The sequence below is a fragment of the Patella vulgata genome, chromosome 8 (assembly GCF_932274485.2).
Source record: "Patella vulgata chromosome 8, xgPatVulg1.2, whole genome shotgun sequence".
Taxonomy (NCBI): Eukaryota; Metazoa; Mollusca; class Gastropoda; family Patellidae; genus Patella; species Patella vulgata.
The window spans coordinates 38588308-38612669 of record NC_065886.2 but is presented as its reverse complement, the minus strand read 5'-3'; the positions used below and the strand labels follow the sequence as shown (position 1 = coordinate 38612669).

At 35.1% G+C, this 24362-nt stretch overlaps 2 protein-coding genes across 2 annotated transcripts; one reads left to right on the top strand and one right to left on the bottom strand.

Annotated features, from left to right (window-relative positions):
- Window positions 1-5124: 5124 nt before the first annotated feature.
- On the bottom strand, window positions 5125-11734 carry LOC126829616 (coiled-coil domain-containing protein 134). Its single transcript, XM_050559560.2, has 6 exons — window positions 11427-11734; window positions 11099-11220; window positions 10269-10353; window positions 9645-9823; window positions 8721-8795; window positions 5125-7088 (listed from the first exon to the last, which is right to left on the bottom strand). Exons 1-6 carry the CDS (start codon window positions 11578-11580, stop codon window positions 6981-6983), a joined length of 723 nt encoding a protein of 240 aa, XP_050415517.1. The 5' UTR covers window positions 11581-11734; the 3' UTR covers window positions 5125-6980.
- A 25-nt stretch (window positions 11735-11759) lies between these two features.
- Window positions 11760-23949, top strand: LOC126829617 (protein YIPF6). Its single transcript, XM_050559561.1, has 7 exons — window positions 11760-11831; window positions 14248-14349; window positions 15668-15746; window positions 16269-16311; window positions 16649-16759; window positions 19448-19605; window positions 20074-23949. Exons 1-7 carry the CDS (start codon window positions 11802-11804, stop codon window positions 20187-20189), a joined length of 639 nt encoding a protein of 212 aa, XP_050415518.1. The 5' UTR covers window positions 11760-11801; the 3' UTR covers window positions 20190-23949.
- The last annotated feature ends 413 nt before the right edge of the window (window positions 23950-24362 follow it).

Genomic DNA, 24362 nt, shown 5'->3' with positions numbered 1-24362 from the left:
GCCCAAACGCACCAATAGCTACCGCATGGAATGCAGGTGATGCTTGGGATCATCATGGGGGTCCAACCCAAGTTTTGCACGACTCTGACTTTGAATGTTACAGTCATTGTGGCATTGAATTCCAGGGTGGAAACATCAGTTTAATTGTTTTAGTGACCAGAAAACAAATTTTGATATGCGTCGGCTTACCCAAAATGAAAGGTTACGTGCCCTTGGCATGCTACAGATCGGCACAACACAGGCGGTTGTGGCGCGGACGATGAATGTTTCTCAGTCTGTCATAAGCAGGCTATGGTCCAGATACCGTGATACACAATCTGTACAGGACAGACCACGCTCAGGTCGACCAAGGGCGACAACTCAAGCCCAGGATCGATTTATCCGTACCTTGGCCTTGAGAAATCGTGTCATCACAGCAAATCAGATCAGCGCTCGTCTTCAAACAGACACTGGTGTGAGAGTGAGTGGCCAGACGATTCGGAATCGACTGCATAGGGGTCACCTTCGCGCCCGACGTCCTCGCGTGATCCCTTGTTTGAGAGATCATCACATTCAGGCAAGACGTCGTTGGTGTAGGGATCGTCAACACTGGGATAATCGACGCTGGAGGAATGTGATGTTTTCAGATGAGTCAAGGTTCACTGTTGATTTTTTGGACAGACGTAAGAGGGTGTGGCGTCGTCGAAACGAGCGCTTCCAAGACATTAACGTCATCAGACATGATCGATTTGGGGGTGGTTCTGTTATGGTGTGGGGAGGCATCACTGTTGCTGGAAGAACGGCTCTACATGTTGTTGCAGGGCGTGTTACAGGCCAGTACTACCGGGACAACATCTTGGCAGTCCATGTTGTGCCGTTCGCACGACGTCATGGCCGCCGTTTCATCTTCCAGGATGACAACGCAAGATGTCACAGGGCCAGGATCGTTACAGGTTACCTCCAACAACAGAACATCACCACATTACCTTGGCCAGCACTGAGTCCCGACCTCTCCCCCATCGAGCATGTCTGGGACATGCTTGGACAGAGGTTACGTCAACGTCAACAACGTCCTGCCAATGTCCAAGAACTTGCTGCTGCGTTGCAACAGGAATGGGACAATCTGGACCCAAATGACCTTAGACGTCTCATTAGGAGTATGCCACGTCGGATCAATGCTTGTTTGGCAAACAGAGGAGGATTTACCCGTTACTGACTTGGTTGTGATGCTGTGGTAACTTTGCTGTTTTACCCCGGGTATCATTTTACCCTTATAATGGTCAGTCTGTGCCTTACTTAGTCTAACGATCATTTGGAATAAATCGATGAATGTGAACTTCATTTCATTTTGTCATTTGTTTCTTCGTCAGTTTCATTAGGTGACTTTAATAACACTTAAAAATCAAATATCCCCTACTTTTTTTGAATAGTATATATAAACAGCGGAATCAGCCAGAGTGAACAAGTCCCGTGCACTGCATCCATTAAAAGTGTGTTATGTAAGAGCTAAATCTGCCTATTCAGGGGCGGATCCAGAGGGGGGTGACCCCCTCCCCCCCCCCCCCCCCTGCTCGGCTACATAAATTTTTTGGTAAATCAACACTTTTTATGAGAAAGGTTTCTCGGCCGTGTGCTTTATCCTTTATCGTCAGATTTGGGACAGGATGGGCACTCAAAAGCACGAGATAATGATATAGACATTATGTGATATCACAATTAATACTTTGCATCCATGAAATTGAATCACAAAGTCATTGTATTAATTCATAATTTCTCTGTTTAAAAAGCTCAATGTGTATGTATATACGCTAAAATGACGATAGAGACCAAGCGGGAGGGGGGGGGGAGATACATTGTCTCAGGAACATGACCCCCCGCCCCTGCAAAAATTCCTGGATCCGCCCCTGCTATTGCAAGTCTTTAATTTGGCTTCAAATGTTATAAAAAAAATATTATTTAGACATTTAGTAACATGACAAGCTTATAATCAACTATCTATGCCATCGGAAGGAGCGAGATTTAAATGAATTTGAACACCCCCGAGATTTAAAGATTTAACGATAAAATGGATAATTTACTGTTCCTACTATATGATATACGTCAATATTTAAATATATTCATTTTTCATTATCTGTTTTGGACTTCTATAGCAAGAACGGTCAGCTCTTAATCTAACTCTTACATAATGTATCTTTAATCATTATTACCCCCCCCCCCCCCCACACACACACACACACACACATACACACCCACACACATATGTATTGTGCCCCAACCACAATACATTTGGATTCAGACCCTTCTTTGAATCTTAATGTTAGCAAGGTTTGTTAGTTATTCAAAGAATTCTTGTCCTTGGCATTGTGCAAATATATCAATAATAATCTTTAAGTAGCATTTAGTGATTGGGGTACACAATAACAGAACACAATTTTTATGGGAAACAATCACTGGTTTTATTCTAAAAGCACGACGTTTCGACAAGTATCCTCCTATCGTTATCAAGCACAATAAATAAATAAGATAGCCTACGAACCGGTTTTCAGGTGAGTTAGAATTCAAATGTAATTTTGTAAGTTATTTGACGAATTATGTCAAATCAAGTTTGTTAACTTCGGTGGACAAGATTTATCAAGAACTGCATAGTTCTTTGCCTTTTCCGGGGTTGGCAGGTATACTGTAACCTAGTCGTGTTTTGTCCGTGTACACATTGGCGGTCACGTTAATTGGAATTAACGTTTTTAATGGCTGAACAATTACATCTTTTTTCTTTATAATGGATTAAAGGCGTTATTGGTAGGGGCAATCAGTCTGTGAAAATTGATGCCGATTTGCAAAGAAGAACCAGGAAGACAAAACTTAAGTTTCAATCATGTTTGACTCTTATGATAAATTTTGCGTGACCAAATCTTTTACTCGGGGAAATTAGAACCACAATACACTTCTGACGGAAATGTATCTCGAATCGTTTGGACTGCACACGATGGTAGAAGGACTCTTTTATCAAAAAGTCACTTTGAAACACAGTTATAAAATCGCTGTCGTGAGAAGAGAGGGCGAGACATTATGAAACAATGCTAAATTGGATCTTAGATTACAAAACAAATTATTCAGTAGTCAATTGTTTTATTTAATTATGGGATTAAGGGAGGGAACCAAGCTGATTGGGACCATGGCTGATTGGGACCATGGCTGATTGGGCCAAAAGTCAAAGTTGATTGGGACCACATTCCAGGCTGATTGGGACCACATTCCAGGCTGATTGGGACCACCACTGGGCAGATTCGGACCACACGATAAAAAATACTAGAAACTGAGGTTTTGATATTGAATTAAGTTTAAAGGAGTTTTATCTAGGCTATAACGTGACTATAATTATGTGCTTTTATGTAGGCCTACGTTATTTATGTTTATATTCCATTTTTTTATGTCACAGTTACTATATTAACAGAGATTATCTCATTAATCTTGTGTCAATTATCATACGTTTTATGCAATTTAAACAGACCATTTTTATTTTATTTTATAAACTTCATAGCTTGTTTCGGGATCCATTATAGCCTATATATTGTGTGTAATTATACGTAGATATACTGTTTAAACCAATTTATGCTAATTTCAATAAGTCATACAAATTTGAAAACTATAATACTAGCAATACAGTAGCATAACGGAAATCCGAATCCATTATACATATATTGGGAGTAATTATGTTATAGAAATAATGTTTAAACCATACAAATTTGAAAATTAATACCAGCAATACAGTAGCAACGGTAATCGCTTATTTCAAATATGATGTTTGTAAAAGCAGTCAAAATGTTAATCCTACCTTGTAAAGAAAAAATCATAATAGATTTATAGACTCAATTTTAACACAGGTAAACAGGTAGGTGATATCTAGGAAAGTGTACTATATTGCTACATGAAAATTACTCAGATCTTACTGACAGCCACAACAGGGAATTTGTGTGATTGGATCTGATTGTTTATTGGATTACTAGGCTTGTCATTAATTAACTATAAATGGTGTGATTAAGGTCGTGTATATTGCTACCAGAGTTTTATACTATAAAGTGTGATTTAATTAACTTTGTTTAATGTGTATTACTAAGAAACTTTTACACGTTTGTCAACCAATTTAGTGTATTGCATTCAACACTTGTCTAGATCAGGAAGGTCCTACTAAATAATAAAATATTGGTTTGTAAAGGAATTGAATCGCCACCAAATGTCTCGTTATATGAAATAAAATGATATTTACTAATTAGAATATTATACAAAGTAGGCCTACAATTTGTCTGTCATTTTTTTCAACTTTATCATTACAAAATATCGCATTCGTTGCAGTAATTATACTTATATGAGGCTATTTGATATTGGGTTACAATTTGATAATACTGGGTAGTATTTATTGTCATGCAAACATAATTAAAACACTCTCGTCATTGGTCTGATCATGGTCCGAATCAGCCAAGAATCTGGTCCCAATCAGCCAAGAATGTGAAGCATCTTCTCTGTGATTTAGCTCATTTGTATTGAAGCTGTCATTTACTAATTACACTATTATTTGTGACTAATTACACTATTTATTGTCATAGTTGTCTTATTATCAAAAATATGCAAACATATTTTAAATACTCGCGTCATTTAAGTAATGGTCCGAATGAGCCTTGTCGTGGTCCCAATCAGCCAAACATCTGGTCCCAGTCAGCCAAGAATCTGGTCCCAGTCAGCCAAGAATCTGGTCCCAATCAGCCACAAATCTGGTCCCAGTCAGCCAGGTCCCAATCAGCCATGGTCCCAATCAGCCAATTACCTAAGGGATCAGTCAGGCACTTTTTGCGACTTTAAGTGAAGATTGCCGAATTAATTTTAATCAGATTGGTGTAAATTTGCCGTAAAGTGGATATAGTAACCATTGGCTATACGTACCGAAAAGACAAAAGTAATGTCGTCCATCTTATGTGCACTTTAATTTTGCCTTTTGTATGAACAGTACACCCATCCCTCCTCTGTGAACAATATTAGGGGTTCTTCACTTGGTAATCTTTCATCACACACCTATTATTAAAAGCACATAATCATGGTTTGAATCATATTAGCATGACTCATGATAAAATATAACTATATATGGTTGGTTTTATATTCAATATAGAAAGTTACTTTATTATTCATTGTATACACAAAAATATAAAACATGCACTATACTGTCACAATATGACTCTTCATTCTGAATTAAAAACATACCCTATACTATTATAATATCATTCTGATGAAAACATGCACATTGTATAATAATAAGTCTTAGCAAAAAACCTGGTTTGAGCACAACTTTATTTATCCTAAGACTAGTTTTAATTTGAGCAAATCTTTAGTCATACACCAGGTTCTGGCAGTTCAAAATACTTATTTGCATTTTATTCTGTGTCCTAGCAACAAGTAATTTGAAAACATGAGTAAAACTTGAGAATACAGAAATTTTATGGCCCAGTTTCAGTTTACCTAATAGATACTAATGTCCAAAAGAAAGTATACACTGTGCATTTCGTGCTGCATCAACCAAAGTCGTTTTTCATCGTATGCAGCATTTGGGTACAATGTCAATTTGTTTCGCTTTTTATTTTGCTTAGAAATGTTGAGTTCTAACGCAAGAGACAAACTCAGTAATGTTTTATCAAATGTTTTTAATCTAAATAAAACTTAGTCATATTTTTAGTATATATACTTTCTTTTGGACATTAGTATAGTATATTTTTCTGTATCCTATCAACAAGTAATTTAAAAACATGCATAAAAGTTTTATGGCCCAGTTTCAGTTTACCTAATATAGTATATTTATATACATTGGATTTACATCATCCATATATGAAGCACATACCTATACAACCCTACACAACTGACACAAACAAAAATAATGTCAACTTTAGAAGACACTTAGAGAAAAACTTAATGTCTGTCTGATCTTTTATGGATGACATATATTTGTAATTTTAAAATATACATATTTATGGAAAATCTTATATGAAGATTTTAAATTAAAGAGAGAGAGAGAAATGGGGTTTAACATCCACTCAACACAAACTAGGTCATTTCGGGACTAACAAATGGTTTAATTTTATTTCAATAATTCGCTTGCGCGTAGGGGTCTTTAAGCAGAGGGAGGAAACCGGAGGACCCGGAGAAAACCCACGAGGTTGGACAGGCGACCCTACTCCTTGTCACGTACAACCGGGGATTCGAAACCACGCCTGTCGACTCAATGACAGACTTTATGATACAGCGCGCGCACGCTAACCATTCAGCCATCCACCCCCCGATTTTAAATTAAGAAAATAAAAATACTTAAAAGCCGACTCAAGCTAAGCTACCGAAAGAGCAGTGTGTATTGTTCATAGGGTCATAGGTCAATCATAACAAAAACAAACATTCCCAGATAAAGTAATAATTGCTTGGGTCTAGTCATATTTCTAAAGCAATGGTTACAAGCAGGAATAGACTGTTAACCTCTGTTGCACCGACTATGGTCCTGTCTTCATTAGCCCAGTTCGGAGCAGAATAGTAGGACATTAAACCCCATTTCATTTCATTTCCGACTATGGTCCCGTGGCATTGCTAGTATTTTTTGTACCATCAACATGACTAGACACTGATCCTTGCCAAGCGAACCACCCTGCACTACTGACAAGGGAAACCCAAAATGAAAATGGGACATCCTTGTTAGTGTGCCAGAGGCATACACAGCAAGTCACTGTGGCTCCGCTGTCAAGAGAACATTTCAATCTTTGTTAACTAGTTTTACCAAATTCTGCTCCTCAGATCAAACACAAACATTAAATGTACAAATAAAAAAATCAAATTTGCTGAGATTTCTGAATTGATGGATAACAAATTTATATTTGTGTAATATAGCATAGGATTAGGTTAATTACAATTTGGAGGGACAGAGAGGTATAAAAAAATATTTGGGTTGCTTCTCATTTAAATATTAAACTGGTTTTTTATAATTCTGTGTGTGAAGAAAGTCTGGGTCCCCTTTTTATCTTTTTCTTCTCTTTTTTCTTTAATTTTTTTATTTCAGCTTCATTCAATTCCATCATCATTTCTTTCTGTTAAAATAAATAAAAAAAATTGGTAAGGAGTAATTGGAACATGTCATTGTGAATTGCCATTGTGAACAAATAAAATTATAGAATTTACAAGAAATGATGCCAACTTAAATAGTAACAAGCCAACAGTGAGGCTGATGTCTCCCGCCGAAATCCCCAAATAAATAGATGACACATATTAATTAATCGCACATCTATTTTTTTCCAAAGTATCAAGCAATCAAACTGATTATCAACTATACACTAAGTTTCATCACTCTCTATCAGATAGAATCAAAGTTATCTTGTCCCAAAGCAGGAAATTGCTTATCTCTGCTTAGCTTTAGCTCGATATGTTAATCATTGAACTCAGTCAAGAGGAACATCTACATCAAGTTTAAACATTCTACCTCAATTAGAAGAAGAGTTGTTGAACTCAGTCAAGACGAACATCTACATCATGTTTAAACATTCTACCTCAATTAGAAGAAGAGTTGTTGAACTCAGTCAAGACGAACATCTACATCAAGTTTAAACATTCTACCTCAATTGGAAGAAGAGTTTGACCAATCAAAATGCTTATTGCTCGTTAGCCTAAGCAGAAAATTCTCATCATCAAACTTAGTCAAGGTATTGATGTAATGAAACTATACACCAAGTTTCATCACTCTCACTTAATTAGAACTAAAGTTATCGTGTTCCAAAGCATCAACCAATCAAATTGCTTATCTTTGCTTACCCTAAGCAGAAAATGCTGATCTTCGCACTCCATCAAGGCATTGACCTCATAAACCCCTACACCAAGTTTGAACATTCTAGCTCAATTAGAAGGAGGGTTATTGTGTTCGAAAGTCTCGGCCAATCAAATTGCTTATCGCTCTTCTTACCCTGAGCAGAAAATGCTCATCATCGAACTTAGTCAAGGTATTGATGTAATGAAACTATACACCAAGTTTCATCACTCTCACTTAATTGGAACTAAAGTTATCGTGTCCCAAAGCATCAACCAATCAAATTGCTTATCTCTGCTTACCCTGAGCCAAAAATGTTCATCTTCGAACTCCATCAAGGCATTGACCTAATAAACACCTACACCAAATTTGAACATTCTAGGTCAATTAGAAGGAGAGTTATTGTGTTCCAAAGTCTCGGCCAATCAAATTGCTTATCGCTCTGCTTACCCTGAGCAGAAAATGCTCATTATCGAACTTAGTCAAGGTATTGATGTAATGAAACTATACACCAAGTTTCATCTCTCTCACTTAATTAGAACTAAAGTTATCGTGTTCCAAAGCATCAACCATTCAAATTGCTTATCTCTGCTTACCCTAAGCCGAAAATGCTCATCTTCGAACTCCATCAAGGCATTGACCTAATAAACACCTACACCAAGTTTGAACATTCTAGGTCAATTAGAAGGAGAGTTATTGTGTCCCAAAAAGTGTGACGGACGGACGGACGGGGACAAAAAATATAAAGCAGGGGCAATAGCTAAATAATTGAACACTCAAGCAAGGTGAGAAAAAAATCCGATCTGCTCTGGACTGAGGCCACAATTGCCACAATTTACTCCGAAATAAAATGTAAAACTATAAAAATAAATTTATCTGTGCTTATTAATTAAAAAGAAAAGATATTTTGTAGCAGACCTACCTCCCGCTGTGTTTCAGCACTATATGGATTTATAAAATTATTATCTTTTGGTAAAATATTGACTTCCTGTGCCATCTATAAATACAAAGAAAGAGGGATAGAAATGGATACATTCGACACAAGTTAGGTTCAATAATTCGCATGCATGTAAGTTGGACAGACGACCCTAATCCTTGTTGAATTGAAACCAAGCAGAGAGAAATGGGGTTTAAAGTCTACTTGACACAACTAGGTCATTTCGGGATTAACATATGGTTCAATTTTATTTCAAAAATTTGCTTGCGTGCAGGGGCCTTTAGCAGTGGGAGGAAACCCGAGGATCCGGAGAAAAACCCACGAGGTTGCCTCGGCGACACTACTTCTTGTCACGTACAAGCAGGGATTCGAAACCATGCCACTTGACTCAATGACAGACCCAATGGTCTAAAGCGCACCCATTTAACTATTACATATGTTCAGTTAGGAGTTTAGTCGAATTGTTTAAAGAATCCTGGCTGAGGAATAAACATTTGTGGCCTACACCATTTCAACTTTCAAGTTAATCAAATGTCATGACTTCATACCTTGCCTCGCTCCGCTGGGCAAGTATGACCATACTAATATAAATCGAGAACCTCAGATTCATTACATCATTGGTGCCAGATGTCATAGGTGGTATCTTGGACTTTTGACGTTAAGCTTTATGTCGACCATACTCAAATTGGTGAAGCCTTATTATGGTCTTTTTTTAAAAACTGTTGCAATAAGAACAACAACACAATTACCATATGAATGAAACCAGTTCTTGGTTTAAAAACAAATATGAAGTTTCCTCAAGCAAACACAACAAAAACTGAAATAATCAGATTTTATCTAGCTTTCAGAGCTAGAGTGCATTCCATATTAAAATGGGATATTGCCTTAAAATAACTGAATGAAAATTACCAGATTTAGCAGTTTACTGTTAGCACCTTCAAATATTCTTGATTCATTACAGAAGCCTGTCCCCCATGTTAAAGCCATTTGCCATTCTCTTTGTCGGTCATATAATTCATGTACAATATCAGGCATTCTCAATACAAGATCTCCAAATAAGGCAGTATTCTCAAAGATTTTAGACACAGCTGAAATGATTACAACAAGAGAATATAAGTATTGATGGTATTATAATGCACAGATGACTAATAAATAAGGCAATATTCTCAAAGATTTTAGACACAGCTGAAATGATTACAACAAGAGAATATAAGTATTTATGGTATTATAATTCACAGATAAGGCAGTAGCATGTATTAGCCACATTAGGGAGGCATGGTGCTGCGGTGGGTATGTTACAGACCCACCCACTAACCAGGGCGTAGGGTTTGATCCCCGTGTTGAATGACAAAGTTCGGACTTTGGATCTGTCCAAGGGTGTACTGGTATATCACTTTCTATAATTTTCTTCTGGGAACTGGGGTAGTCAATATTACTACCAAGTGCTAAAGGGTTAAATATAATTAATGATATTTCTTTCTAATATATATCCCTAGAAAGGGAAGAGAAATTCATTACTGCTATAGGACTCACAGTGTTGCATTGTTTCATTTTCAGGAAATGGATCTCCTGGTAAAAATTTCCATTCTGTCACATTAGTCTTTGCTTCATTTAATACCTGCAGGATCAAATTTTAAGGAAATTATGTACATAATGATACAAGAGCAATTTCAGGTCTGGACATATAATAAGTCATAGTAAATATTTCATATCACTGTATAATCCTTGCCAAGGTAGCAGCTTAACTTTACTAAGAAACAATCCTGGATAAATCATCAAACAATGTAAAGACAAGCCTGGATATTAAAACAACTGTCAAACACTTTGTCAGGCACAAATTATAGCAAAGCATTTATATTATAATACCAGCAGGATACCCAGCTTCGTGCAGGGTCCAAATTCGCACAGGGTCAAAATTCGCCATAGGCCCAACTTGCCCAGGCCCAATTTGTCCAGCAAATTTGCCTGGGAACAAAATTTGATGGCCTAAAACATTGACAGGGTCATGCTGGTTAATTTGATATCACATTTATGTGTGGGGGGGGGGGAGTGGGGTGACGAAGAGTGTTTCGCCTGGGGCCCAAATTTGATGGCGTAAAACATTTACAGGGTTATGCTGGTTAATTTGATACCACATATGAGGGGGTGGATCGTTGTGACAAAGCGTGGTGGCCGGGTGAACACGTACATGTACAGACATCTTTGATTTTATTTATATAGATAGGAATATGTTGTGATAATTTATGTCTGACAATATGTCTGTGACAGGTGCCTTATGTCCTGGCTTATAGAAGGCAGAATTCCAATGCAGGTTCTTTAAAATCAGAAAATTATAAACCGACATATAATGATCAGCAACTTACAGCAAAAAGTTGTTTTAACATGATTTCAACCAGTTTGTATTTTTGTTCATAACTTCCAAATGATGTTATTGTCTTCACAGCATTTAACTGGGTACCTCGATGTTCCTGAAATAATTTTTTATCTGAGAAATTGTCAAAGATATTAAAATACTAATTTGAAATCTATATAGTCATTCCTGATTCATAATGTCGTTCGAGGTACATACATGACAGCTCGGAACGGAAGATACCGCAATATAATTTAATTTTTTCACAGTAACAGAAATTTAAGCTGATAGAATTTCATTCCGACATGCTTTTTCGCAGTTAGCATTGGTTAAAAAGATACATTTTTCTTCAGCAGATATTTTTCCTTCAAGTTTTTCATCTTGTATTTTTGAATTTTCATCAGGCATTGGTGGTGAATCGGATTTAATTTGAACTGTCAACAAAGACACAAAAATAAACAACAAAAGTAAACAACAATAACACAGTTTCTCCATCTCTCAACACTAAATAAAGTTTATTTTGTAGACCATTAATCTTTTGCGATAAAATAAAAGCGTTCAAATCGTAAAGTTATCAAAATTTCAGAAAACTCTTTCCCATCTTTATTATCATTTCTTCACATGTTTACACGTGTGATAAACATTGGGGTATTCCATTTCCGGAGATAATTTTAGTAACGGAAGTAGCGTAATAGGGGTTTCCTACATTAGCAGACATGGCCGACGTGGACTTTCTTTCAAAGCAGGTAACCAATAAATTGTTTATTTGTCATATTTTGATTTATAAATTTGACAAATTTGAAGGTTAATTGGATAGTACAAGTTTGGATGTATGTCCAATCTATTTGAAAGGAGGTGGGAGTTTAGTTCAGCTCTGAACGTAGGTCGCATTACACTCGCCCTGTACGTTCACTTCAGGGACCGTGTTGTTGAATCCTTGGCGAAAAAGTTTGGCTTCCCAGTCAATTTTACTGGGCAACTTTTTACTGCTAAACGGTCGAGTGTCAGTCCCTGTGAACGCCTGACAAATGTAACTGAACATCTTAGTGAGAAAATGAGACCTTGCTTACCTCACTAGAACCAGTATGAGCGACACAACACGCTGTTACAGTGTTAATAAATACCTCTCTGTCTTCTAACCGATTTGGCCGACTTCATTGAAAGGGTAACGCACAAATTTACAAACTCGGGCATATAAGATGAAACGAAATTTAGGTGAGCCTGGTGGCAAAAAATTGGGAATTTTGAAAAAAATTTATTGTAAATTATTGTAATTGGGCTAGGCAAAGCAATAAATGACTGAAGTTTCTTAGCCGATTAAAGATTTTGTTTAGCAGTAAAAAGTTGCCCAGTAAAACTGGGAATCCAAACTTTTTTGCCAAAGCTTCACTAACACGGTCCCTGAACGTACAGGGCGAGTGTAATGAGATGAGACCTACGTTCAGAGCTGAACTAGTGGGAGTTAAGAGATCAAAGTCGATTCCAGATTTCTTTTAATCTGATCTACTACCAGAACGTTGAGATACTGATCTGATGTGCATGTTTTTAGCTACGATTGGGTGCCTTTAGTTCAAAGTGACAAACTCAATTTCTTTATTAATGCATGTAACATCGTAAAAATAAGATAATTTTATACTATACTATTATGACTAATTAAACTTACAGAGGCCACAACTATCGCCTAACTCCAAATATTTGCGTTTAAATTAATGAAGCGTTGTTTTTATCTGACATACACCGTCATAGATCTCCTGTTTAAAAATGACGTTCCCAGTAACAACTTAACGCCTTGATTTTAAATATGATGATTTATACCTGTTTCAGGTAGGATTATATGCTTAATTTTAGTTGGATGTGGCAGAAATATTATAAATGACAATAATCAATCGTTGTTTTGATGAAAAATATTGTCAATTTTGCTTACTGAGACCCGATGTGATTTGCGTTTGGCTTTGCTACGTGGAAGTATATAGCACCATCTCTTATCTCGAAACACGGAGGGTTGAGAGATGAGGTTTGTTATCTACTGAGCCTATATTCGATATCCTAATCCTATATTTACAAGTCGTACGTAGACAACTACATGACATGTACACAGTGCCGTTTCACTTTTAGACAAAATAAGTATTCAAGAAATGAAAGCGGGCAGTTGATAAATTCTAAACATCTTAGAATCATCCGTCACTTTTTGAACAACAATAAAACTTGTTCACTGACAAACAAAAACACATGTCTAGTAGTACTAGTAAAACATTTATTGTTGTTTATTAATTGACCGATATCATGTTTGTAGTGTGACCAATATACTACGTCATATCCTTTCATTAAAATTAAAGGCCCAAACTTTCAACAGAAACAACTTCCAGTTCTATTGTTGTGGTTTTCGAACACTAATCTTGTACGAGGCATGAATTTTCAATAAGCTTATTAAAATATTGTTATAAAATAGCACAGAAATACCTAATTTTCTTAATTTTTCAGTAAGCATGTTTACTAATCTCTAGCTTTTATCCCACAAGACCGTAATATCATTGTATACATTTTCTAATGCATTTTTCTCCTGACATGTTAAAGTTGAGGATTTAGGCCTACATAATTTATCTCTACAGTTGGTTAGCTTCGAGGAGCAGTACTATAATAATCTCTTTTACACCACATGTTTTGTTCTAGAAAATTCTTATGACACAGACATATGTGGGTGCTCAAATAGAGAATGACTAACAATGGACCACTTCTCGTCATTGATAAGATTCCCACATAATAATTAACTTTTATTGTTCTACTATCAAACATTCACCATTCATTATCAACACAACACTCTGTATAATCCATTGTTGACAACTACATGTATGTATACAACTCTATAACACCAATTATCAGATTATGTGGCTTCTATACCTGGGCAGTATTCTGTACGGTCCAAAGAATTTCATAGATCATAGCCATGTTTGAAAATTGAGTTTTGAAATGTATGCCATTTATCCGGCGTGCAAAAAGATAGTCCTCAGTCATGACCGGCATGTATTTGTCCAAGTCCGACATAGAACCCATAGTTTATTTATCTAGTCAGCTTGACTTAATTGTGTAAGGAAAAAGTAGTTACAAGACAACTGTATGAATCAACAATGTATGGTAGTCCTAATTTTCTCTGATTTGTTGTAGGATGATTCCGACTTGTCCCTTGAAGGGGAGATTACTGTTCCAGGTGTTTCTAAAAGTGATGATGAGTTATCTACCCTTGATGAACCAGTTAAAGATACTGTGGTAGGTAAACATTAACAATGTTAAATGTTTTCTTATAATATAAGTTATATAAGCATACATACCCCGGTTATGAATGACATCCACAACAGTTTAGAAACTATTTTCAAAGAATTTCAACTAATGAAAAAAATTACAAAAACGACATGTCTAGTCTTTTTATACGCCCACATTGTTATACGCCCACATCATTGAAATGTGTTCGTATATTGTCGTCACTCCCGTCCGTCCATCGGTCCGGCGTCCACAATTGCTTGTGGACGCTCTAGAGGCTAAAGTTAATATCCGATTGACTTTAAATTTATACACAGTGTTTAAGGTCATGAGACGAAGAAGCCTATTGATTTTCAGCGATTTCCGATAATTACTGCCAGAGTTATGGCCTTTGATCACTTCAAAAAAAATCTTGTGGACGCTCTAGAGGCCAAAGTTAATATCCGATTGACTTTAAATTTATACACAGTGTTTATGGTCATAAGTCGAAGAAGCCTATTGATTTTCAGCAATTTCCGATAGTTACTGCCAGAGTTATGGCCCTTGATCACTTCAAAAAATCTTGTGGATGCTCTAGAGGTTAAAGTTAATATCAGATTGACTTTAAATTTATACACAGTGTTTGAGGTCATGTGATAAAGAATCCTATTGATTTTCAACGATTTCCGATAATTACTGCCAAAATTATGGCCCTTGATCACTTTGAAAAATCTTGTGATGCTCTAGAGGCTAAAGTTATCATCCGATTGACTTCAGATTGATAATTTCTTCATGAGTTGTTACTCTTAATCAGATTTTAGTGTATTATAAATGTTTTATTACCCAAAAAACTAAAAATATGCGACAACACTTGTTGACTGCCCGGATGATTTAGCTGCTGTGGGCGTATGTTTCGTTGCCTGGCAACCTATCTTTAATGGGACGTAAAACATGCATGTAGATTCTGTAGGTTGGCTGTACGTAAAATATCTCTGATTTAGCAGTTGGAATTGATGAATAAAATGGTTGAAATGGGCAAAGTCCTCTCATATTGCACAAAAAATCTATAGCAATAAATATTATGTACAGTATATGTTACTCTTAACTTCACCAAAATATAATTCTGGTTTATCTACTTGTGTATATGCTTTATAACGACTTGTTAAGTCTTGTTGAAATGTCACTGTGTAATAAACCATAATAACTGTTATTCCATAAATAGTGTTTTATTTATGTCCCAATTACTAAAAAAATGTTAAATAAATAATAGACCAAATATAATATTGACAAGTTCTAACATTCCACTCCGTTGACACTTATTGATTAATGTATTATTACTGTTTTATAGATGAGAGATTTACGAGCTATTGGAACTAAGTTTTTTCATGTTTTATATCCTAAAACGAGTAAAACTCTATTAAAAGAATGTAAGTATATATGAACTGGTTATTTTGCTACAAACTCTAAATGAAATAACCCTCCATCCGTTCAGTTTATAATGCATTGTGTGTTGGGGAGGGGGGAAGAAGGGGGTTTATTGTTAATCTGGAACATTCAGAATTGACAGAATTGCAATCAATTGTCGTGGTATTGGGTCTGTAACAGTTCTGCTAGTCCTGAATATAGACGTATGACCAGAATCGTGACGTAATCAAAGATTTCAGCCATGATATACACTTTGCGTCTGCCTTGTCACCTGAAATTTTCATGTTTACTCATCATACTTGATCGACACCTTTCTAGGATAGAATCAGATTCTGGACTGTTCTATCCCCAGACTGAAGCTATGTTTACTGGTATCCATCTAGCAAATTGAACTCTTGTTTGTTTTTACTGTTAGACTGGAACTCATATATATATATATTTGTTTTAATTGTTATTTTTGAAAAATCTGACTGTAATTTACAGAAAAACTGATATTTCAATTTCTTGTTTGTTTGTCATTTCAGGGGATTTGTGGGGTCCACTTATTCTCTGTGTGTACATGGCTATGTAAGTTAAAAGAATTTGAAAAAATTCTTGATTATATTCCATTTCTCTTTGTTCAACCCTGTTGTAGAGCCCAGTGCTGGGAGAATATCTATCATTTATATTTTTGGGGTTTTTGTTAACGAAATTTTAAAATAATTTCAGTATATATTTTAACGTTGAATAAGCCATGAAATTAATTAAATTATCTGTTTAGATGTTCCTGATTTTAAATTAGTCAGTAAATGCTGTTGTTTTTAACATGTTGAGGGCCTTGAAACTCATCTCTTTCCCACACATGAAAGAAGACCCTGTGTTGATTATTTTCTATGATTAATAACCGTGCTTTTATATTTTGCAGGATGTTACAGAGTGGCACTTCTGGTCAACCACAATTTGCTGAAGTATTTGTTATATATTGGATTGGAGCTGTTATTGTTACTCTTAATACTAAATTACTGGGTGGAAACATGTAAGCAACCATCTTTTCAACAAATCTAATGTATAGAATTAGAAATTGGAGAATGTTGTTGCTAGTAAATGTCTACTGAGTAAAGATTTAATTGCAGACACTAAATTGTTTCTCCTAATACTAGAGGTGAAAGGTGTATGTCTAGCTGTGGGATATCTATCATTTATTGCAAGGAGATGTTGTGCCCACAAATGTGGCTTAAAATAAATGTGAATTATCTCCCTTAAGCACCAATTTTCTCTTAAAATATTTAGACGATGTTTTTAAATTTTCCAATGCAGTGATATTTTGTGATAATTTAGACATGGCAGAATATCAGAAATTACAAAATAAAACATCAGAGAACATATTTTTAATTTTAAATAAAAGTTAATTTTTCAGAAAGGGGGAGATAACCCTTTTTCAGGGATAAGACCACTAATTAATTCCCATTGACTACCTTTGGTCATTCGAAGATCTAAATATTGATAATCACAAGAAACCAAACAAAGCACAATCATATGATGAAATTATTGAGGCGGTTTCATCGCCTACATTTTTCTACATCCGGTTAGTAGAAACTAGAGGCTGTGATATTATTTTTGTTCATGATTTCCCATGAAAACCTGACATAAATTCAAACACCATTTTTATACGCCCACATTTTCATGTGGACGTATTATGCCGTCGCCCCTGTCCGTCCGGACGTCTGTCTGTCTGTCTGGTCACAATTCTTATCCGATTTTGACGAAACTTGAAATATAGGTTTAACCCCAAAAGATCTCGGCTGCTTTCGATATTGGCATGTATCGGATCGAAACTTCATGGATTATGGATTGTACGAAAAATCACGTTTTTAGCTTGTGGACGCTATAGAGGTCACAACTTTTATCCGATTTTTTTGAAACTTGAAATGTAAGTTTATAACCCAAAGATCTTGGTTCCTTTCGATATTCGCACATATCGGACCGTAACTTCCTGAATTATGGCCCTGATTGTACGAAAAATCGCGTTTTTAGCTTGTGAACCCTATAGAGGTCATAATTTTTATCCGATTTTTTTGAAACTTGAAATGTAAGTTTATAACCCAAAGATCTTGGTTCCTTTCGATATTCGCGCATATCAGACCGTAACTTCCTGAATTATGGCCCCTGATTGTACGAAAAATCGCGTTTTTAGCTTGTGGACTCTATAGAGGTCATAATTTTTATCCGATTTAAAAAAACGTATTATTATTTCACCATTACACCCTAAGGACGGCTGGGTTCGAATTTCGTGAAAATCGGCCCAAAATTGACAGACAAAATGGCCGTCGTTCGTTCTCAAATAGCGTAAAAATATGGTATATCAAGGTTGTGGACCCTATAGAGGTCACAATTTTTATCCGATTTTGTTGAAAATTCAAATGTAAGTTTATAACACAAAGATCTCGGTTCCTGTTGATATTTGCGCATATCGGACCGTAACTTACTGAATTATGGCCCCTGATTGTACGAAAATACGCGTTTTTAGCTTGTGGACCCTATAGAGGTCATAATTTTTATCCGATTTAAAAAAACGTATTATTATATCACCGTTACACCCTAAGGACGGTTGAGTTCAAATTTCGTGAAAATCGGCCCAAAACTGACAGACAAAATGGTCGCCCTTCGTTCTCAAATAGTGTAAAAATATGGTATATCAAGGTTGTGGACCCTATGGAGGTCACAATTTTAATCCGATTTTGTTGAAACTTGAAATGTAAGTTTATAACCCAAATATCTTGGTTCCTTTCGATATTCACGCATATCGGACTGTAACTTCCTGAATTATGGCCCCTGATTGTATGAAAAATCGTGTTTTTAGCTTGTGGACCCTATAGAGGTCATAATTATTATCCAATTTAAAAAAACGTATTATTATATCACCGTTACACCCTAAGGACAGCTTAGTTCGATTAGTGAAAATCTGCCCAAAACTGACAAATAAAATGGCCGCCCTTCGTTCTCAAATAGCGTAAAAATAGGGTATATCAAAGTTGTGGACCCAATAGAGGTCACAATTTTTATCCGATTTTGTTGAAACTTGAAATGTAAGTTTATAACACAAAGATCTCGGTTCCTTTCGATATTTGCGCACATCGAATTGTAATTTCGAGAATTATGGCCCTTGATTGTAGGAAAAATCACTTTCTTCTTAGCTTGGTCTCTATCCATCTCTCGAAAATGTGGGCGTATCCTGCCTGGCAGCCGCTGGTTTGTTTATCGGGGGAGGAAAAAATGTAAAAACAAAACAATTGCTTTAAATAGACAAGCTAATCACACTCGGGTAAAAGCCCTTTTCCCAAACAACATAATGACAATTATATATGGTTTGGTCCCAAAAAAGGGGGGTTGGATGGCTAAATGGTTAGCGTGCGCGCGCTGTATCATAAAGTCTGTCATTGAGTCGACTGGTGGGGTTTCGAATCCCCGGTTGTACGTGACCTGGAGTAGGGTCGCCTGTCCAACCTCGTAGGTTTTCTCCGGGTCCTCTGGTTTCCTCCCACTGCTAAAGACCCCAACGCGCTAGCGAATTATTGAAATAAAATTAAACCATATGTTAGTCCCGAAATGACCTAGTTTGTGTCGAGTGAACGTTAAACCCCATTTCTCTCTCTCTCTCTTTGGTCCCAAAAAGTGATATGTTGTGTTGCTTCTGCCTCTATATTTGTTTTGTTTTTTGTTTCAGATCATTTTTCCAGAGTGTGTGTGTTTTAGGATATTGTGTTTGTCCACTAGCTGTGGCTCTTAGTATCTGTCGCATTATACTGATAGCCAATCAAACAACAGCTCTCTTTGTAGTCAGATTCTTGTTTGTTGTAGCAGGATTTGCTTGGTCAACGTTTGGTAAGTAATTTAATTAGGTTTTAAATCAAAAGTAATGTCTATTGGCCTGTATATCATTGAAAAATTAAATTTATTTAATTTAACGTCTTACTTTTCTGCACCAACCAGGCTAATGAAGACAGACTTGCGATGAGCAATGACGGAAATTTGTCCAAACAATAACACTACAGCCTACTCTTATTTGAAATTCCAATTCTCAGCAAATTTTTTTAGCTTGCAATCTGCCAATGATATAAATGGCCGCCCCTTTTTTTTTCGTCCCATGTGAACAATTAGATATCTTTCCTCGCCAGGAAGCCTGTTCATATATAAGACTAGACAGAGAGACAATGATAAAGTACAGCCACTATTTCTACTGAAAAACATACACAGCTTATTTCCATAGCTGAGTAAAGTCAAGAATTATTGCTTAACAACTTATTTTATACAATTTACATGTTTTAACGCAAACTTTCCTTTATTTTTCAGCCTCTACAGCGTTTTTAGGTGATATTCAAGCTCGCAATCGTAAAGTCTTATCTGTCTATCCAATATTTTTATTTTATTTTATAATAAGTTGGTTAATTATTTCTCATACTCATTAATAAATGATTAATTGTATTAATTACTGTAGATGCTTAGTGATCTCATACTTAATCACAAGAACAGAACAGTGCAATTTAATTTATTTAAACCTTTCTTTGTTAAAGTGATGTTACATGGCATTACACATTAATAACTACTTTACTCAACTACAAATCGCTGATCATCATTTGCATTTCATTGGGCATTCTCATTTTTCTTGGCTCAAGTGAACAGAAATTGATTATTTAATTAAGAGAACAGGGCGGGGGGGGGGGGGGTTGTGTGCATGAAATCATAAGATCTGTCATTGAGTCAAGTGGCATGGTTTTGATTCTCTGTTAGTATGTGACAATTGTAGGGTCACCTATCCAACCTTTTGGATTTTCCCCAGGTCCTCCAGTTTCTTCCCACTGCTAAAGACCCCTACGCATTACATATGTTATTCCCGAAATGGCCTAGTTTGTGTTGTGTGGACGTTAGACCCCATTTCACTCTCTTTAGAAAACAAACCAACATATCAAGAGTAGATAATCTACAAACTGGGATTCAATCTGAATAAAAAGAGGTCCATCAAAAGTTTTTACTGAACACTTATAGGTGATGTTGGTTTGTTTGTGTCATCTGCAGAGGATGCCAAATATTTGGAAATTTTCAATTCATCATAACTTTGTTTATACTGAATAGAAATGAACCATTTTAGGACTGATATTCTGATTAGAAATTTAACTTTCACAATATTGTAGTTTGCTAGGTATTCAAAATCCATCAAATGATTATTAACAACTTCAAGACTGATATTATTATTAGAAATTCAACTTTCACAACATTTGTAGTTTGCTAATTAGTCAAAATCTGTCAAATGATTATTAACAGCTTCAAGACTGATATTATTATTAGCGATTTAACTTTCACAACATTTGTAGTTTGCTAATTAGTCAAAATCTGTCAAATGATTATTAACAACTTCAAGACTGATATTATTATTAGAAATTCAACTTTTACAATATTCTAGTTTGCAAGGTAGTTAAAATCAATCAAATGATTATCAACAGCTTCGAGACTAATATTATTATTAGGGATTTAACTTTCACAATATGGAAGTTTGCAAATGATTCAAAATCACTCAAATGATGATCAGAGACTTTTAATAAAGTATAAATTAAAAAAAATATATATTTGCTGAGATTTCGTAATTTATGGATAATTTAAATTTGTGTAATTAAGCATCAGATCAGATTAATAATAATTGGAAGGGTGGAGGGGGGAAGTGGGGGTTACTTGTATAAAAAAAAATGATTGGATTGTGATTTATAGTTCTGTATGTTTCAAAATTGTGGGTGGTTATTAATATAGATTCTAACTAGACAGTCAGAGATGTAGCTTCTGATGATATTTTACTTTTATCATGAAGACAAAATAACATGTGCAACAAATTAGATCTGAGGCAGATCTGCCAATGGTATATTAATATAAGTTTATTAATGCTTTGATCCTTTTTGCGTTTGCAGTTTACATTTGGGAAAGGGTGTCAAATCAGATTGTATGCAAATTTGTGGTTTTGCAGGAGTTCGTTAAAGTCATGGATTGTACTGAAAGTTGTTTTCAGTTTAAATTGGGGAGGGGTTTAAATTAGATTGTATGCAAATTTGTGGTTTTCAAGGACTTGAAATATGATTTACTCAATGTAGACCAAAGCTTTCATTAATTACTTGAGTCAAGGGTTGCATTGAATATGATATTATGTAAAATTAACACCATTTATTTTCTTGTTGAAAGTGATATGTTATATTGTTATTTGTTGTTTTGTTAATTTGATTTTAATACAAGTTGAATTTGTTATTATTATCTCATACTGTATGATGTTCATACTTTAATACAAGTTAGTATTAGATGGTATTATTGTCCCATACTTCATGCTAATGTTTTGTTAATTTGATTTTAATACAAGTTGGACTTGTTATTATTTTCTCATACTTCATGGTGTCCATACTTTAATACAAATTGTTATTATTATCTCATACTTCATGGTGTCCATACAAATTGTTATTATATTGTATTAATGTGAGAATGTCCCCTACTTCACACATAATCATCTCTATTGTAATTACTACATGTACATTTATTCATGGATGTTTCCATTCATATTCTCATTTACAACATCAAATTTATGTTCATGTACCTACTATATTTACTATATTTACTTGTTGTTAATATTATAAATTGGTTCAACACACTCAAAAAATCTTTATTACTATTCTTAAAAGCAGTTATTTTAAATATTTCATTTTCCTGTCTAAATATGTCCAATAAACTAGAGTCAAGTTACTAAATATATACTTGCAAATACATTGTGATATTACTATTTTCCAGAATACTTACATCAGGGTCTTATTTAAAAAAACTGGAATGGTCAAATTTGAAAAATACTGGCTAAAATTTGTATTACGATTTTAACTTTCTGCAAATCGAAAGTCGGAATCCTTAAAATATTCTAGTACAAATTTTGTCTGATACGGCCTCTAATTTTGTAACAGTATATTGAGTATTTTATATTTTTGAATAAAATATAAATGTACGTTTTATTTAATCATATGGAGAGATCACATGATAGTTGGTCTAGTTGACATGGCAGTTCTTAATACTGATCTATATTTAGTAACTGGTTTATAGCTATTTTGTTTTATAATATAGTTTATTTGAAAAGTAAAATATATATCTCTAGTCTTATATCAAGAAAGTATTTTTTCACCAAAAGAAATGGTGAAGAGGTGTGGAAACATTTGCAGAATAATCACTGAGAATTTTCAAGTTTATTACTTAGAATTTAGTTATATTTTCGGTGACCTTTGAACATTTAAATAATTTGGGAGCTTATTTCAAATCTGCTATTTCTGTCCATTTGCATTTGGTTATCTTTTGTAAAATTGGTGAGGTTACATTCTAGTTTCAAGAAATGGTTCCCAAAAAGCATTACTGGGAAAGGTTGGCCACAATGGCATTTCTCTACTCAATTCATCCCATTGTTACCACTCCTTTTCATTCCTTAAAAGAGCATGAATGTTTGGATGGGATAATTGAAAATTGAAAGTGTTTATTTACTTAATTCTGATTAGTAACAAATTTAACTGCATAGCTATAACCATGTCAAGAAAACAAAACTTAATAACGGAGGGAGTGGGGGGTATGGCCAAGTGATTTAGCTGGTTTCGATCCATGATGTGATCGTATATGGCTTGGAGATAGGGCCACATTCTCAATCTTGTGGGTTTACTCCGGGTACTTTGGTTTCCTCCCACAGAAAAGACCCCTGCGCATGCACTAGGCATAATAAAATAAGATAAATCTTCTGCGATATCACCATTAGTGGAATAGTAGAAGAAAACCTTATAAAGAGAGAAATCTACTTTCTCAACAAGACTGAAAATCAATAACCCACATAACACTATTGTATTAACTTCAATTAATGCAGCAATAATTGGATGATAAAAAGAAATATTTGATCAATATTATTTTAACCTGTTGTCAGTTCAAGTTTAGGTGCTGCCTGGGTGAAATACACAGCTTGTTAAGTAAACACTGTGCACAACGCCTACGCAACACTTAAACAAGTTTTATCCTTGTCAAAATAAACACACAATATAACAATGTAGGTAGGTATGTCTACTGCGTATTCAAAAAACTCTTAAAATATATAAAAAAAATTGAATCTGATATATCTTTGTATATTATTGTATATTTTCTTGTAAATAAAAATGTAAATAAAGGGATATTAATAAATAATTTATTTGAAAATTGTGACGTATTTTGAATTTAAAGTTTGAAGTTGCCCGGGGCATATTGTATTTTGGAATGATAGCACATAAAGCTTGGGACCATACCACTCTTCAAATAAAGTTTGCCAGGGTAGCTGATGCACCATTGAATTCAAGGATCTAAATACTGCAGTATTTTACAAAATATTTGCTATGTGGGGTCCCTAAATGTGAACCACCCATATGCTCTGGATCTGGATATATTGTGGTTCTGTAGAGCCCGGTTGGACCAGACAACCCAAAATAAATATATTTACATAACTGATATCTGAAATTGGATTGATTTTTAAAAAAAGACCCTTTGTCCCACATATTCTTTGCAGGCAGTTTCTCTGCTGTGGTTGATTTAAGAAGAGAGGTGCTGCTCAGGTGAAATGCACA